The 16128-nt window shown below is 41.2% G+C and overlaps 1 protein-coding gene across 2 annotated transcripts in view; it reads right to left on the bottom strand.

Moving 5' to 3' along the window:
- Positions 1–15897, bottom strand: part of RAB2A (RAB2A, member RAS oncogene family) — a 76111-nt gene extending 60214 nt beyond the window's left edge. The window contains exon 1 of one of the 2 annotated variants that reach the window (XM_054708235.1): positions 15565–15897. In XM_054708235.1, the coding sequence (XP_054564210.1) occupies positions 15565–15610 (46 nt within the window). In that variant the 5' untranslated portion in view covers positions 15611–15897. The remainder of the gene's footprint in view (positions 1–15564) is intronic. The other variant, XM_008143309.3, reaches the window with a different exon arrangement.
- Between the last annotated feature and the right edge of the window lie 231 nt (positions 15898–16128).

Here is a 16128-nt window from a genome sequence, read left to right as displayed (position 1 = left end):
GGAGCACTGTACCATGTATCTAAAGGCTGTGGGTTTGATCCCCCATTGGGACACATACAAAAGGCAACCAATTGATGTTCTCTCTCACATAGATGTGTCTGCCTGTCTGTCTCTCTCTCCCTTGCCCTCTTTGTAAAATCAATAAGCAATATCCTTGGGTTAAGATTTGAAAAATAAAAGTAAATATAGGACTTAAACTTCATTTTATTAAATTCCATTTTGCTAAATTTAGCCAATTATTCTGCTTGTCAAGACCATTTTGGATTCTGTCTGCGAAATCAGTTGATTTTCTTTACCTCATACCAAACGTTATCCTGAAAACATGTAACAAATACCTTTACTTAAAGGACTGGTGAATCAACTCACCAGGCATACAATTATTACTGCTTCAATGTGTAACTAATAACTAATTCATTTCCCTATTTAATAATTTTTGTATCAAGTTAAATAAAACTTTGAGCCTAAGTAATTTTAGACACCTACCCTTTTACTTTGCCCTTTGAAGAAACTGGCCCTAATCGGTTTGGCTCAGTGGATAGAGCGTCGGCCTGAGCACTGAAGGGTCCCAGGTTCAATTCCGGTCAAGGCATGTACCTTGGTTGTGGGCACATCCCTAGTAGGGGGTGTGCAGGAGGCAGCTGATCGATGTTTCTCTCACATCCGATTTTTTAAAAATTTCTTTATTAAGGTATTACATATGTGTCCTTATTCCCCCAATACCCCCCACCTCCCATCATCCGATGTTTCTAACCCTCTATCCCTCTCCCTTCCTCTATGTAAAAAAATCAATAAAAATATATTTAAATAATAAAAAAATAGTAAAAACTGAACTAAAAAAACTTTGTCCAAAGAGATGATAACCTTTGATCAACAGATTCACTTACATTGAAGACTTCCACAGATCTAAACACCTGCCTCTTTCCAAAGGGGTTCAAAATTGAGAGAAATCATTCAAGATATTATCAGAAGGTACCAAAAGAAATCAAGTTATAAAACAACTACATATTGGCCTTACCACTCTTCCCTGAAGACTAATGAAAAAGAGCACCTCCTACTTGATATCTTTCTCAATCTCAAGTGGGCTACGAGAACAGTTGAAATAGAAACAGACTTTTCCTTTTATGAAATCCAGAGAGAATTTCAGGATCAAATAACTGCCATTTTGCAGAGTAATGCATGATCTTGTTTTCTTCGAGTGATTACAGTTTGAAGTCAGCATAGTGAATAGTTTTTTTTTTATAGGCAAGACCTCCCCACCTCCTCTCCCTCCCCCTGCAACTTAATTTTAGGATACTCAACAGATTAGAAACATTATCTCTAAGATACTATTATTAATAAAAGCACTTTGCAGCTTAGAAGGAACCTGCATACATTGTTTACTTCAAACTCACAAAAATCCTCTGAGTTAAGATAAGCCAGGCATTTCTACTGCTTTTTTTCTAGATGAGAAAATGAAAGTTGAAGTGATTTGAACTTTACCAAAGTAACAAGTAAGCAGAGCAGCCACCACACTAATCAAGATTTTCTAATTACAAAGAGCAGGCTGTTGGAAAATTTTCAAGTGTGCTGTCTAAGCTGCAATAACCAGAAAGAACCTAACTGATGAACAACCCTATAGAGAGCACTATATTGGTACTATAGACATTTTATAAATAAAAAACTTAGGGATTTAAATTAATTGATAATTTGCAAAAAACAAGAGTTAGGAGAAGGTATCTTTTTTCCATTACTCTTTCTACATTGTCCTACAAACAGGTGACATTATATATGCTTGGGAAACATGGCCAACATATTGCTGTGTGCCTGCCTTACCCAAAAGCCCATGGCAAATGGACGTACCTGTGATCTATGCCTTGATCCCTCCCCCATGTGATTGAACCAAGGTGGTACCTGATAGAAATAAATTCAAATTTATCTATAATTAAATTCCCCTGGTAAAAGACAGCCTTTTATATTGATTTTTTAATATCATAAAAAGTGCAGGCTTTAAAAAAAAAGAGTGATATAGGGGCTGAAAGAACAAGAATGAAAGTTAACTGATAACTACTCTGGAGAATGATTCAGATTAGCTGGTAAACTGAAGATATGTATACCTTCCACCCACAATTCCACTTCAAGATATACCTCCAGAACTCTAGCACATGTGTTCAAGTAGGCAGGCACATGAATAATCCATGCAATACTGTCTTTTACAATACAACAAACAACCCACCCTAAAATTTCCTTAAGTAAAAAGAATGGGATAACAGAAAATAGAACATAATTAAAATTAAACCAATCCAACAACTAATATCAACAAAAATGAGCAAAACATATTAATACAGATAAATCTCTGAAAATAATGTTGAAAAAGTTTCAGAGCAAGCACAATTCCATTAACATAAAGTTGAAAAAATTACATAAAATATTGTACATTGTTTACAAATACATGCATATGTAGCAATAATTTGGAAACTTTCATAGGAATAATAAATACCAAATTCAGGAGAGGATTACCTCCAGGGATGAAGAGGTGAAAGGTAAAAGAGTATATAAGGGGCTTCGAATGTATCTGTAATTTTTGTTTCCTGATTCCAAGAAAAAAGGAGAGGATGAAAATGTACATGCTAGGCACCCTGGCCAATTTGGCTCAGTTGGAGAGTCGTTCTGTACACTGAAAGGTCTCGGGTTCAATCCCCAGTAATAATGTGTATGGGAGGCAACCACTGTTTCTCTCTCTTCCTCTCCCTTCCTCTCTCTCTAAAATCAATAAAAACATATCCTTGAGTGAGGATTAAAAGAAAAAAGTACATACTATTAGGCAAATATGAACCAAAAGTTAATATTCAAAAAGTAATATTAACACCGGAATACCAAAAACTACACTACCAAATATAAAAAGTGGAAGGTAACTCAGTAACAAAAGAGTAACTTCAGCAAGATGTAAAGACCTGAGTCCATATACATCTTACAAATAAGCACTCAAATTTACTGGGGGGGCAGGGAGGGGGAGGGGGATTCAATATGACAGAACTAACAACAACAACAACAAAAAATCTATTATCATAATAGATGTTAACATCTAACCCCCAAATTCAAGACTATTAATACAGAAGACATGACACACAAATAGCAAGTCTAATCTAATGGACATGTATGGAACCCTGCATGTACACAAAACACTTTCAAGCATACATGGGATATGTATAAACACTGACCAAGTACTTGGCTACAAAATTAGTCTCAAACACTGAAGAATCAATAGACATAGTCTATGTTCTCATAACTAAATGACATAAAATCAGAAATCATTAATAAAAAGATTGTCTTTAAAAAAAGAAAACAGCCCTAGCCAGTTTTGGCTCAGTGGCTAGAACGTCAGCCTGTGGACTGAAGGGTCCCAGGTTCGATTCTGGTCAAGGGCACATGCCCGGGTTGTGGGCTCAATCCCCAGTAAGGGGAGTGCAGGAGGAAGCTGATCGATGATTCTCTCATCATTGATGTTTCTATTTCTCTCTCCCTCTACTTTTCTCTCTAAAGTAAATAAAAATAGACCAAAAAACAAAAAAAGAAAGAAGAGAATGTTTAAAACCCAAAACACACAGTCCTAATTACCTTTAGGGTTGAAAGAGAAGCTCTGAGAAGAAAACAGCCCTGACAGGTTTGGCTCAGTGGATAGAGCGTTGGCTGCGGGCACATACCCAGTGGGGAGTGTGCAGGAGGCAGCTGATCAATGTTTCTCTCTCATCGATGTTTCTAACTCTCTATCCCTCTCCCTTCCTCTCTGTAAAAAAAAATCAATAAAATGTATTTTAAAAAAAAGAAAACAAAGATTTCAGAGTGGCCAGTTCCCCAAGACTTGTTTACAGGTGTGTCTCCCCCCACCCCGGTTCCTTTGAGCACTCTTTCAAAAAAATGTATTTTTATTGATTTTAGAGAGGAAAGGAGAGGGAGAGAGAGATAGAAACATCAATGATGAGAGAGAACCACTGAATGGCTGCCTCCTGCACGCCCCCCACTGGGGATCGAGCCCGCAACCCAGGCATGTGGCCTTGACTGAAATCGAACCCGGGACCCTGCAGTCCGCAGGCTGATGCTCGATCCACCGAGCCAAACCAGCTAGGGCCCTTTGAGCACTCTTGAAATTATTATCAAAACCTCTTTTCGTGGCTGCTATGCCTGTGAAGAAGTCACTCTCTCAGTCTCAGTTTCACTAATAAACTCTCTTTCACTTAAAAACAAATAAAAAACCCACACGCAAAAAACTCTTTTTGTGAGCTAGTTGGAATAGGTTTCTGTTCCTTAAAATAAAACAGGTCCTTCCTAGAATAAATCCCGAGGCTTTGTATTTTTAATTAAAAAAAATATATATATACATATTTTTTAATATTTTTTATTGATTTCAGAGAGGAAGGGAGAGGGGGATAGAAACATCAATGATGAGAGAGAATCATTGATCGGCTGCTTCCTGCATCCCCCCCACTGGGGATGGAGCCCGCAAACCGGGCACGTGCCCTGACCAGGAATCAAACCATGACCTCCTGATTCATACATAAATCGACACAACCACTGAGCCATGCCGACTGGGCTAATTTTTTTTATCCTACAGTCTTTCTAACTCCTTAGTGTAGTTGGATGGTCATTTAGACTAAATAAAGCAATACTGCATATGTATACCTGGAATAAAAGAAAACTTGATAAATAATTTTGATTCTTGTTAAAAAATGCTGATAAACTACAGAACTTCCCATAAAACATCTAGATGCAAACAAATATGCTAAGTACAAGAAAACACCAACATAAGCTAGGAAACAATTAGAGTCAAGTATAGCAGATTCCTCAAAGTTATCAGCTGGCCCTAAATGAGCAAAGCAAGCAGGGATAAGGGGAGAGGGAGAGTGGAAATCAACATAGTAGGACACATGAAGGGCAAAGAATAATTTTTGCTATGAACAGCATTACTATACAATATTGATCAAGTATGGGTTAGTTTTTTTAAATGCATATGGAGAAAGTATAGAAACATTCAAAGAAGCAGGATGGCCCTAACGGTTTGGCTCAATGGTTGAGCTGGTTGAGCATCAACCTATGAACCAAGAGGTCACAGTTTGATTCCTAGTCAAGAGCACAAGCAGGCCCGTATTTCAGGCTTGATCCCCAGTAGGGGGTGTGCAGGAGGCAGCCAATCAATGATTCTCTCTCATTATTGACTTTCTCTCTGTCACACTTTTTCTCTGAAATCAATAAAAAATATATTTTTAAAAAGAAGGACAAAAAGATGAAATATTAACCATTCCTTATTTATGACAAGTGTTACACATTATCTCATGCATTCATTCCATTTTTATAGATGAGGACACTGAGACTCAGGGAGATTCAAGAGGTTAACTACTAAGGAGCAGAGAAAGGACTTTATCCTTGTTTTATAGGACTGTATCCCTATTTTGCATGAGTGGAGTGGAGGTGGTTATCTGTTTTAGTAAAGGGAACTGACAAAGCAGCGGTAAGCCAATAGACGAGGTCTGATGGAATTTGAGGAAATCAAGAGATATGTATGATATGGAAGAGAGAGATGGACTTTGGAGTCAGAAAGACCTGGTCTCAAATTCCAGCTTGGTCAGCTACTAGCTGTGTGATGTGATTAGTCTCCCTTTCCTCATCTGTAAAATGTAGCCTTCCTTGTGGATATTACTGTTAAGATTCAATGAGTTGGACCATTAGAAAAGGCCATTATTTGTAGTAAAAAATATACCAGTTGTATATTTACATTCTTCACTACATTACACTATGTTAAGACCCATTATCAGTTATAATTAAGTACATGAATGCACATACATAAAAAAAAAAGCAACAGATAATATAATTAGAGTAAATGAGCAGAGTTTTCTGTTTGGACTGCTTACTGCTAAATACAGAGCTTACTTCTAAAAGGTATACATATGGCACTGGCCAGGTAGCTCAGTTACACTAAGCGTTGTCCTGATACACCAAGGTTGCGGATCCGATCTCCAGTCAGGGCACATACAAGAATCAACCAATGAATGCAAATAAGTGGAACAACAAATTGATGTTTCTCTCTTTCTCAATCAATAAAAGTTAACACAAAAAATAAACAACCTAAAAGGTGTACACAACAGTCATTGTCAAGTATTAATGCTGCTTCTGACTTCAACTTACTGTTTCTATCTTATGTTTCTCCCTAGCTCTCCGTAGTAGGCAGAATAATGCTGTCCTTCCCATCCCCTACCATCACCACACAAAGATATACATGCCCTAATCCCCAGAACCTATGACTATGTTGCCCTAGGAGGCAAAGGGAACTTTGCAGATGTGATTAAGATTACAGACTTTGAGATGATATTATCCTGGATTATCCAGGCAAACCCAACTTAATCATGAGTCTTTAAAAGCAGAAACCCTTTTCCAGCTTCAATAAGAGAGATGCGATGAGTCAGACAGATTTGACACTAGAAGGACTTGAGTCCTTGTTGTTGGCTTTGAAGATGGAGAAAGGGAGTCATATGCCAAGGAATGTGGGTATACGGGTGGACTCTAGAAAGTGGGGAACAGCCCTCAGATGACAGCAAGAAAATGGAGATATCAGCCCTGCAGCTGCAAAGAACTACAATCTACCAATATCATGAATGAACAAGGACCCTCCACAAGGGAACCCAGCCCTGCTAAAACCTTGACATTAGTCTGGTGAGACACATGTCATACTTTTGATATGTACAGGAACTTATGTAGAACTTCAGAACTGTAAGATAAAGTTGTGTTGTTTGAGCTGCTAAGGGTAGTTTATGGTAGCAACACAAAACGAATACACCCTTTCTCTCATTTTCATTAAAAAGACTGTACTTTAAAAAAAATTTATGTGTCCTTAATTCTTCTTGAGCAGGGAAAATGAACTGGTCAGTGCATTTAGCCTACCCAGCATTTAGCCTACCTAGCACACACCCTCTGGTGCACTAACTCTGTGCCAGGCATGATCTTGTTTTCAAGAATTTTGCTGCAGCAAATTCAATCAATTTTCTTCATTTCTCCCTCAGGTTTGACCAGACACACAGTTAATTGTCAGCTACACCTGAAAATAGAAATATTTTGAAGAGAAAATTGGGAGAAACTTAAAGAGCTACATCACATCATAGCTATGAAAACTAAAAACTTATGATAGGTGAGGGTAAGAAGAAGGAAGAAGTAAATAATTTGTCCCAAATGACATAGCTCAATTTCTTAATCTATAAAATAGTAACTTCATATTATCTGTTGAAGGATTTTTTTTAAAAAAGCTTTTAATATTGTGTATGAACTACAAAAAATGTAGAGAATTCCTCATAAGAATCTACTACAGACACAATGCCAAAAGCTAATGTGATACAGAATTCTATATAAATTCAGCCTGGATATGTCTCAGGCATATCCATAAAATCCCAGAAAGCAGAAAATCTGGCAATAAAAAGAAAAAATCAATTTTAGAAAATTAGGCAAGCAAAAAAGGCCCAAGATTGACTAGTAGAGGGAAATGTCATAGAATGAACAATGCTTTAAAAAAGAAAAAGATAATGGGGGGATAAAGACACATGTGTAATACCTTAATCCAGTGGTCGACGAACCGCGGCTCGCGAGCCACATGCGGCTCTTTGGCCCCTTGAATGTGGCTCTTCCACAAAATACCACGGCCTGGGCAAGTCTATTTTGAAGAAGTGGCGTTAGAAGAAGTTTAAGTTTAAAAAATTTGTCTCTCAAAAGAAATTTCAATCGTTGTACTGTTGATATTTGGCTCTGTTGACTAATGAGTTTGCCGACCACTGCCGTAATCAATAAAGGGAAAAAAATTAAGACCAAAAACAAAAAAAAAAGAAAAAAGAAAAAGATGTCGAAGGCTCACTTCAGCTCTACTAAAACAGCACCTCCACGGATGAGACCCAAGTCATTTGAGTTAAAAAACACTGCAGGAATTACTAGCCAAGGAGAGGGTTGACTTGCATCTATGGTAGCAGAGGAAATCCAGCATCTTCTTGCCAGGCATCCTTTATTTACAAGTAGGATGTAGAGTATTTAAAATCTTGCAAATAAATGAGGTTGATGGAATCAAAAGGTAAAGTTTCATATAAAAAGTGAAAAGCTGGAAAGGGGGGCAAGGGAGGTCAGGATGGGGAGGTCAGGATGTGGCTGCATCTTTTGTAGCAAAGGACACAGCCTCACAGACAGAAGGATGAGCAAAATAAAATGGAACAAGCACAGCTGGGCCAGAGTGAGAGGGAAAAACAGCTGAGCTGGCAAAATCAGGATCGGCTCATATAAAACAGCAAAATTACTGGCGACAGCAAGAGGAGGAGAGCTAGCAAGATAAACTGGTGGGGGAGCAGTAGGGGATGATAAAGAAGAAAATTAATGATAAAGAAGAAAATTAATTTCATGTTGGAGCAGGAGCAGGAATGGAGAGGGGTTAAAAAAGACAAGAGCAATGAGAAAGCAGAGAAGGGTATTATTTGAGAAGAGTAGGTAAGTTCACTAGGAAAGGGAAGAAAGAAAAAAAGAATAAAAACACAGGGTCAAGGGTATTATGGTTCAATATAAAGTCTTAGGAGCAATATAAATATTAGGGGAAGCAAGTAGCAAATAAATTGGTTAGGAGAAACAGAAAAGGAAAAGACTGGTCAAAAATCTTGAAAGACTACATGTAACATGCATAAAGCAAAAATTTAAATATAACAAAAGTATACTGTTGCCCTAGCCGGTTTGAGGGTCCCAGATTCAATTCCAGTCAAGGGCACATACCTTGGTTGCAGGCTCCATCCTGGCCCTGGTCAGGGGTGGGGGGCAGGCAACCAACTGATGTCTCTCTCTCATATCAATGTGTTTCTCTCTGTCTCTCCCCCTTCCTTCCACTCTCTCTACAAATCAATAGAAAAATATCGAGTGAGGATTAACAACAAAAAAAGTATATTGTCTAAATTTTAGATGATGTTAAAAGGTATGTTTCAGACATGTTTTAGCTCTCTCCTTTAATAAAATTACTAAACACATTTAAAACAGACAAACTAAACAATATAGTTTAGAGATGCATAAGTGATACATGAAGGGAAGGTTAATACAGACTTCAGGCTAGTGGAAGCCTGGGAGAGAGAGAGATTTGTGATGAGGATCTATATTTCTTTAGCATGAGTGCTTAATTTAGTGCTATTCTTCAAAATTATTAAATTATGAAGTTATATAACTAAAATATTCATATTTCATAGCCAAAAAAACTTTAGTGGAATTTTTCTACCTCTGAATTCTGGTTTTTCTTTTTTAAAAAATTGTTATTTTATAAATTTTATTTGTTGGTTTTTAGAGAAATAGGAAGGGAGGGTGAGAGGAAGAGGGAGGGAGAACAAGGGAGGGAGGGAGGGAGGGGGGGAGAGAGAGAGAGGGAGAGAGAGAGAGAGACGGACTTATTGTACTTATTTATGCATTCATTGGTTGATTCTTGTGTGTGCCTGGACCGAAGATCAAATCTGCAATCTTAGTATGTTGGGAGGACGCTCTGACCAACTGAGCCACCTGGCCAGGCCTTAAAATTTTTTTTAGTTTTTTTTTTTTAATTTTTCATTTACAGTTGACATACACTATTATATTAGTTTCAGGTGTACAACATAGTGATTCAACATTTATGTAACTTATGAAGTGATCACCCCAACAAGTCTAGTATCCATGACACCAATGTACTTATTACAATACTAGAGGCCCACTTGTGCACTGGTGGGGTCCCTCAGCCTGGCCTACGCCCTCTCGCAACCCGGGACCCTTCAGGGGATGTTGGACTGCCAGTTTAAGCCTGATCCCCTCAGGGATGTAGCAGTGAGCAAAACAGCAGGAGGCTGGGGAGGAGCTCCAGCCAGACGGGTGCTGCTCCTGCTCATCCCGACCCAACTGCTGCCCTTCGGTAGCCCTGCTGCGGAGGTGTGAGAGGCTCGCGCTGCTGCAGCTGGGCTCGCCAGCCATGAGCCCAGCCAGCAGAGGGCAACTCCTGCATTGAGCGTCTGCCCCCTGATGGTCAGTGAGTGTCATAGCTGCTGGTCGATCTGTCATTCGGTTGCTTAGGCTTCTATATACTAGTATATAGACTAGTATATAGATTATTGACTACTATATTCCCTATGCTGTACTTTACATCCCCATGGCTGTTTTTATACAAGACAATGTGTACATCTTAATTTCTTCCTCTTTTTCACCCATTCCACCAACCCCTCCTCCCATCTGGCAACCATTAATATGTTCTCTGTATCTATGAGTTTGTTTGTTTCTTCATTTATTTTTTTTAGATTCCACACTTAAAGGAAATCATATGGTATCTGTCTTTCTCTGAATTATTTCACTTAGCATAATACTCTCTAGGTCTATTCAGGTAGTTGCCAGTTTGTTTTTTTCCACTGCTTATTTTCTGAAAATATTCTAATAAACTTTTCCAAATCTCTGAATCCTTAAAAAACAACACAAAAACACACACACCATACAACACCCTAGGTGATTCACAAGAATTTAAAGAAACTCAAATCTGAGTGTCTCACAGGAAGAGGGCTTCCTTTTATTACAGCTTTAAAGTAGGGGTGGGGAACATCCAGCCTGAGGAGGTCCGGCCCTGCCAAGGCATCAGGGGTGAGTTAATTAAATGTTTGACCAAACGTTGGTGGCTAATTTTTAAGTTGATAATTTTGTATGGCCAGCAAGTGATCTTATAAATATCCAAATAACCTTTTGCAGTAAAAAGGTTCCTCATCCCTCTAAAGTGCTGGAGAATCCTCTAGGATTTTGCTCCTGCTCTTTCTCTCTTGTATTTTCAACCTTTCAACTTCAAGTGTGCCCTATCTTACACACACACCAGTCGACCTGATATTACAACCAACTCTCATTGTTTCCTTCTCTTATACACTCAAAGTCTTCAATAAAATGGCTCTATCTTTAACGTCCCAGTATCTCTCGTTTTAAAACCACAAATGGTGAGATTGATCCACTGAGCTGAAAACAGGTATGAACTTCCAACTATCTACCATTCATTTCCACTGGCAAATCCCTACTCACCATTCCAATTTCAGTTTAAATATCACCTTCCAGGTAAAGCCTTGCTACATCTCCCCCCAAGGGCTCATCACTTATCTATTAAAAATTTCTGACACTGAAAGGCCTACCTTTACATTTAAGACAAAGTCAAAAGTTTTCCAGACAAGCAACAAAAAATAAGATTATTTAGAATGTCTGTGGAGAAGGTGGTCACAAGTACAAAACTCCAGTTATAAGAAAAGTAAGTCTTGGGAATGTAAAGAAAAGCATGCAGAATATAGTTAACAATACTATATTATATAGCAGGAAGTTGATAAGAATAAATTTTTTAAAATATATTTTAATTGATTTCAGAGAGGAAGCCAGAGGGAGAGAGATAGAAACATCAATGATGAGAGAGAATCACTGATCAGCTGCCTCCTGCACGCCCCTCACTGGAGATTGAGCCAGCAATCTGGGCATGTGCCCTTGACTGGGATCAAACCTGGGACCCTTCAGTCCACAGGCCGACACTCTATCCACTGAACAAAACTGTCTAGGGCAAGAATAAATTTTTAAAAGTTCTCATAGCACCCATGCTGTGGTTCAGCTGGTTGGAGCATCATCCTGTACACCAAAAGGTGGCAGATTTGATTCCTGGTGAAGGCACACACATATCCAGGTTGTGGGTTCAATCCCAGGTTGGGGTGCATGGGGGAGGCAACAGACTGATGTTTCTCTCTCACATCTATGTTTCTCTCTCTAAAACTTTGTCTCTAAAATCAATAAAATAAATAAAATTTCTCATGGCAAGAAAAAAATTTTGTATTTTGTGGCAATAAATGTTAGCTAAATTTACTGCGGTAATCATTTTGCAATATATACATATATCAAATCATTATGTTGTACACCAGGAACTAATACAATGTTATATGCCAATTATATCTCAATTTAAAAAATATATTCAGATGATATAATAATGTAAAACCAGGCTGGTCTTGTTTATTTTCTTATATAGCACTTATCCTCAAAAGAATGAAGAGTGAAGGGGACCAGTAAAATGCAATAAGCAGTGGGTTTGTTACCATCTTAAAAGTATGGATGTATAGGAGTTGGTCAGGTAAAAAAGTTGTGACCTAACCTTTCCTTTCCCTCTTATGGCCCCTCACCCCCTACCCACGCATTCATCGCTTAAACTCTAAGGGACTCCACGAGCCCTAACCGGTTTGACTCAATGGATAGAGCGTCGGCCTGCAGACTGAAGGGTCCCAGGTTCGATTCCGGTCAAGGGGCATGTACCTTGGTTGCAGGCACATCCCCAGTAGGGAGTGTGCAGGAGGCAGCTGATCGATGTTTCGCTCTCATCGATGTTTCTAACTCTCTATCCCTCTCCCTTCCTCTCTGTAAAAAATCAATAAAATATATTTTAAAAAACCACTTTAAGGGACCCCACAAGACTTGCAACCAGGGGAGCAATGGGCAGTGGCAGCTTGTCCTGGGCTAAACCCCTGAACCCGTTACCCGTTCCCAAGGCCCCCTTTTTCAATGTCTCTCCAGTGAGCTAACAGCAGCCCCACCTTGGCTCACGTCTTTTCAATAACGTTTCTAGGGAGCCAAAGCAGTCCCACCTAGTCTCTCGCCTGTTGTTTCTATCCTAGGCCCTTCCTTTTTCCACGGTCCCCAACTTTAATAAACGTACTCTCTAAATTAAAAACAAAAGGCAAACCACACACACATCTCTTCTATGAAAGAGGGGATTCTGAAAAAGAAAATGAGCATGTTACTTTCACATGTCCTCATTTTCTCTCACTTCTGAAAGTAGGGAAGGCTAATGACTATTTTTTAGGCTAGAGAAAGTGAAACAGGAAAAGTAGTGATTCCTTCATTCTAAGTTGTATATTTTTCACAATATGACTTAAAAAAAATCAAGATGGGTTTCACACTACTAATATAATATCATCTTCTGTGGGGAGGGCCACATTAAGTGTATCTCAAACTATGGGTGTACTTTGAATTAAGGAATTATAGTAAAGCATTTCAACCAAAATCAACAGTAAGAAAGTGACAGAATAGGGCTAAAAAAATTCTGCTGTCAAAGTTATTAATGTATAATGATAGCTACACAGTGGCCTGTTTGGCTATTCTTGCATTAAGTTAATTAAATGTATAGGGTCTACCTTCTACTAGGTTCTTCCTGAAATACAAAACCATACAAAACACCTTTTCTGCCCTCAAGAAGTACATAATCAAATATAGATGTCTACACAAGTACCTCTAAAACATTCTGGGATTAATACCAGAAAGATGAATCACTTCTCAGTCTTCTGGCTAAGATTATACATGAATCTGATAAAACAGATATCTACACTTGAGGACAATGTATTAAATGGACTTTTGGAGCAGGGAGATGGGACAGGAGCTTCCACTCCAAGCATCCACCCAGTGTTGTACCGCCTGAGGGGGGGGGGGGGCGTAACAGAAAGATGATACAAAGTGAGATAGCACCCAGATAAGGAGCAATCACTTTCAGCCAGCTACCAGGAAAAGCCTGACACATCTAAAGAGCTTAATATATGTTGACTCTGAAAGCATTATGGAAGACCCAGGTTAGGCTTTGAAAGACTAATCGAATTTCCACAGAGAAGGCACTTCAAGCAGAGGGATCTATAGGGACCAGAAAAAAAGCCACTGGGCCCCTGGCAGAAGCCAGGTCAGGAATAATGACCAGTAAACGGGGCTAAAATACGGAGTTCCTTCCAGGTCAAACAAAATGTGGGCAGAGGAACAGCCTCCTAACAGTCATGTTTCAGTGAGATTAATTGGACAATAAAGTATGCAGGCTGAACTGGTGTGGGAAGTACTGCAATAGAGCATCCGGTGTCAAATATTCAGTGCTTCAACTAGGGAACAGCAGCAACAGCAAGAACTGCCGGGGGACTGTGTTTAAATGAGAGCCAACTCCAAGAGAACAGCACCAACAGGTTAACATTTGTAGCCCTACTACTCCCAACACCATGCCTTACCCAGAGTACATGCTCAATAAATGAGCTGACAGAGGGCAACTTGCAAATGTCCACAATCACTTTTCTCTCTACTTTTCAAAACCACTCATATTACACCTAAGGTGAAGTCCCTCTCCAGTCTTGGATTTACAGCCTACATCAAAATTTGTCAGCGGGTTTTGGAACCCCACTTCATTTTCCTTCAAAACATGCCACAGCGTTTTTAACAGTATATAAATTTGCTACTAAACATTTGCAAACCACTGGCATTTTCTGTAGAAAAATCATCCAGTTTCCATACAGACACACACCAGAAAACCTAGCAGAAAAATCTTATTCATGGCAGAAAGTTTTCCTTTTAGGTAGCAATCAACATCCTCCTAGTGCTACTTATTGAATCTGCTTCATCACTAGTGCAACCACAGCTGCATCTTACATTTCCAAAGTAGTTGTGTAAAGCGTCCAAAATTGTGCAAGAGTCATCAGTGAAATCAGACTCTGGTATATTAATAGTTATAACACCTGAAGAAGCCTCAGTTGTATTATTAGATTCCACATACCAAAATCACAGGCCTTGAGGAATTATTTTGCGTGTTTGTTTACTTACCGGTGAGATATACTCGGATGTTATTTAAAGTGAGAATAACTGAATTTCTTTCTGCTTCAGACAGTCATCAGGTCAACTCGAAAATTTAGCAGTTGTGACCCAGATTTGATACATCGAAAAAAACCAATGTCCCCAACGCACAGACACACACGCACACACCCAGAGCACCGAAGGCCTTGCATTATTATCCAGTAACCCCAGTTTACACGTGGCAAAAGTCTACGGAACTATTTCGTGCTTTAACGACCCCGAAAGGGATTCCTCAGCCGTCAAGTAATGGGATCTGATTTATTCTGACTTAATAAGTGAAGGTGTTAGAAAAGGTAAACAATAAATTTTTTTTTTAATATATTTGTAGGCCTTGAAAAAAACACACACACACAATTTTTTTTTAAAGGTCTCCTCTCCTCCTCAGCTGGCTGTCCCACACCAGGGAGCGCTATGCCCAGGCCAAGGTGGATGCATGTAGGTCAGGGAAGGTGGGACTCTTCAGCAAACCCCAGACCCTCCTCCCATCCATCACCTCCTGCTCTCCTCTGCCTCCCCTGCTCTTTCTCGGGGGCGGCCAAGAGGCCCCAAAGTGAGCAGCCCTGGCGAGGGACTGCAACCAGCTGAGCCGGGCCCTGGCGGCCCTGGGCTGCGGCCGCTCCTGTCAGACACTTCCCAGACCGAGCATCGCACACGGCTGCCCCGGCCCCAGCTGCGTGCCCCGGGCCCAGCTGCACGCCCGGGCCCAGCTGCAGCGCGCTCCGGGCGGGGGCCGCGCACCGGGCCCGAGGCCGCGGCGCTCGCAGTGCCCACGTCACCAGCGCTAGCACTGCGGAAATGGGAGCGCCGCGGCCCGGAGGGAGGCGCCCGGCGGCGGCGGCGCCCGCGCCCGGGCCAGACGCCGTCAGCCCCTCTGCCCCGGCCCGCAGGCCGCCGACACCCGCCCGGGAGGCCCGGGACCCTCACCTGTGTCGCCGATGATGATGTACTTGAAGAGATACGCGTACGCCATGGCCGCGGCCGCTCGGTGCCAGGGCACACGGCTCCTCCTCCTGCTACTGCTCCTCCTCCTCCTCCGCGCCCCTCAACCTGCCGCCGCAGGGCCTCCAAGCGCCAGGCCCGCCCGTCGCAACCTCCGCCCGTGGCCGTCAGCAGCCGAGAGTGAGGAGCTGAGAAGAAGCCCGACAAACTGACACCCGAGGAGACGAGAAAGACAGCGCCCGGCCGAGCCCAGTCGAACAATAACAGCTGCCGTGGCGTCCCCGCCCCTCCTCCGCGCCGACCCGGAAGGGCTTCGGCCGCCAGCGTCGCCGGAGTAAAGGGGAGGAGCCCGCACGACGGCTGCGCCGGTCTGCCCGAGCCCCGCCCACACAGGGCCTAGCCCCGCCCACACAGGGCCTAGCCCCGCCCAGCGCCCAGCGAGCCGCGCCCCGTCCCACCCGACCCGGGCAAGGCGGGGCCCAGTGAATCCGGTGCCCTGGAGCGGGCGGTCCCTGCGGTCCGGAGAAGCTGGGGGAGGTGAGGGGAGGG

The sequence above is a fragment of the Eptesicus fuscus genome, chromosome 19, assembly GCF_027574615.1.
Source record: "Eptesicus fuscus isolate TK198812 chromosome 19, DD_ASM_mEF_20220401, whole genome shotgun sequence".
Classification (NCBI taxonomy): Eukaryota; Metazoa; Chordata; class Mammalia; order Chiroptera; family Vespertilionidae; genus Eptesicus; species Eptesicus fuscus.
Note: the sequence above shows the minus strand (reverse complement) of the source record. Positions and strands in the feature narration are given on the sequence as shown.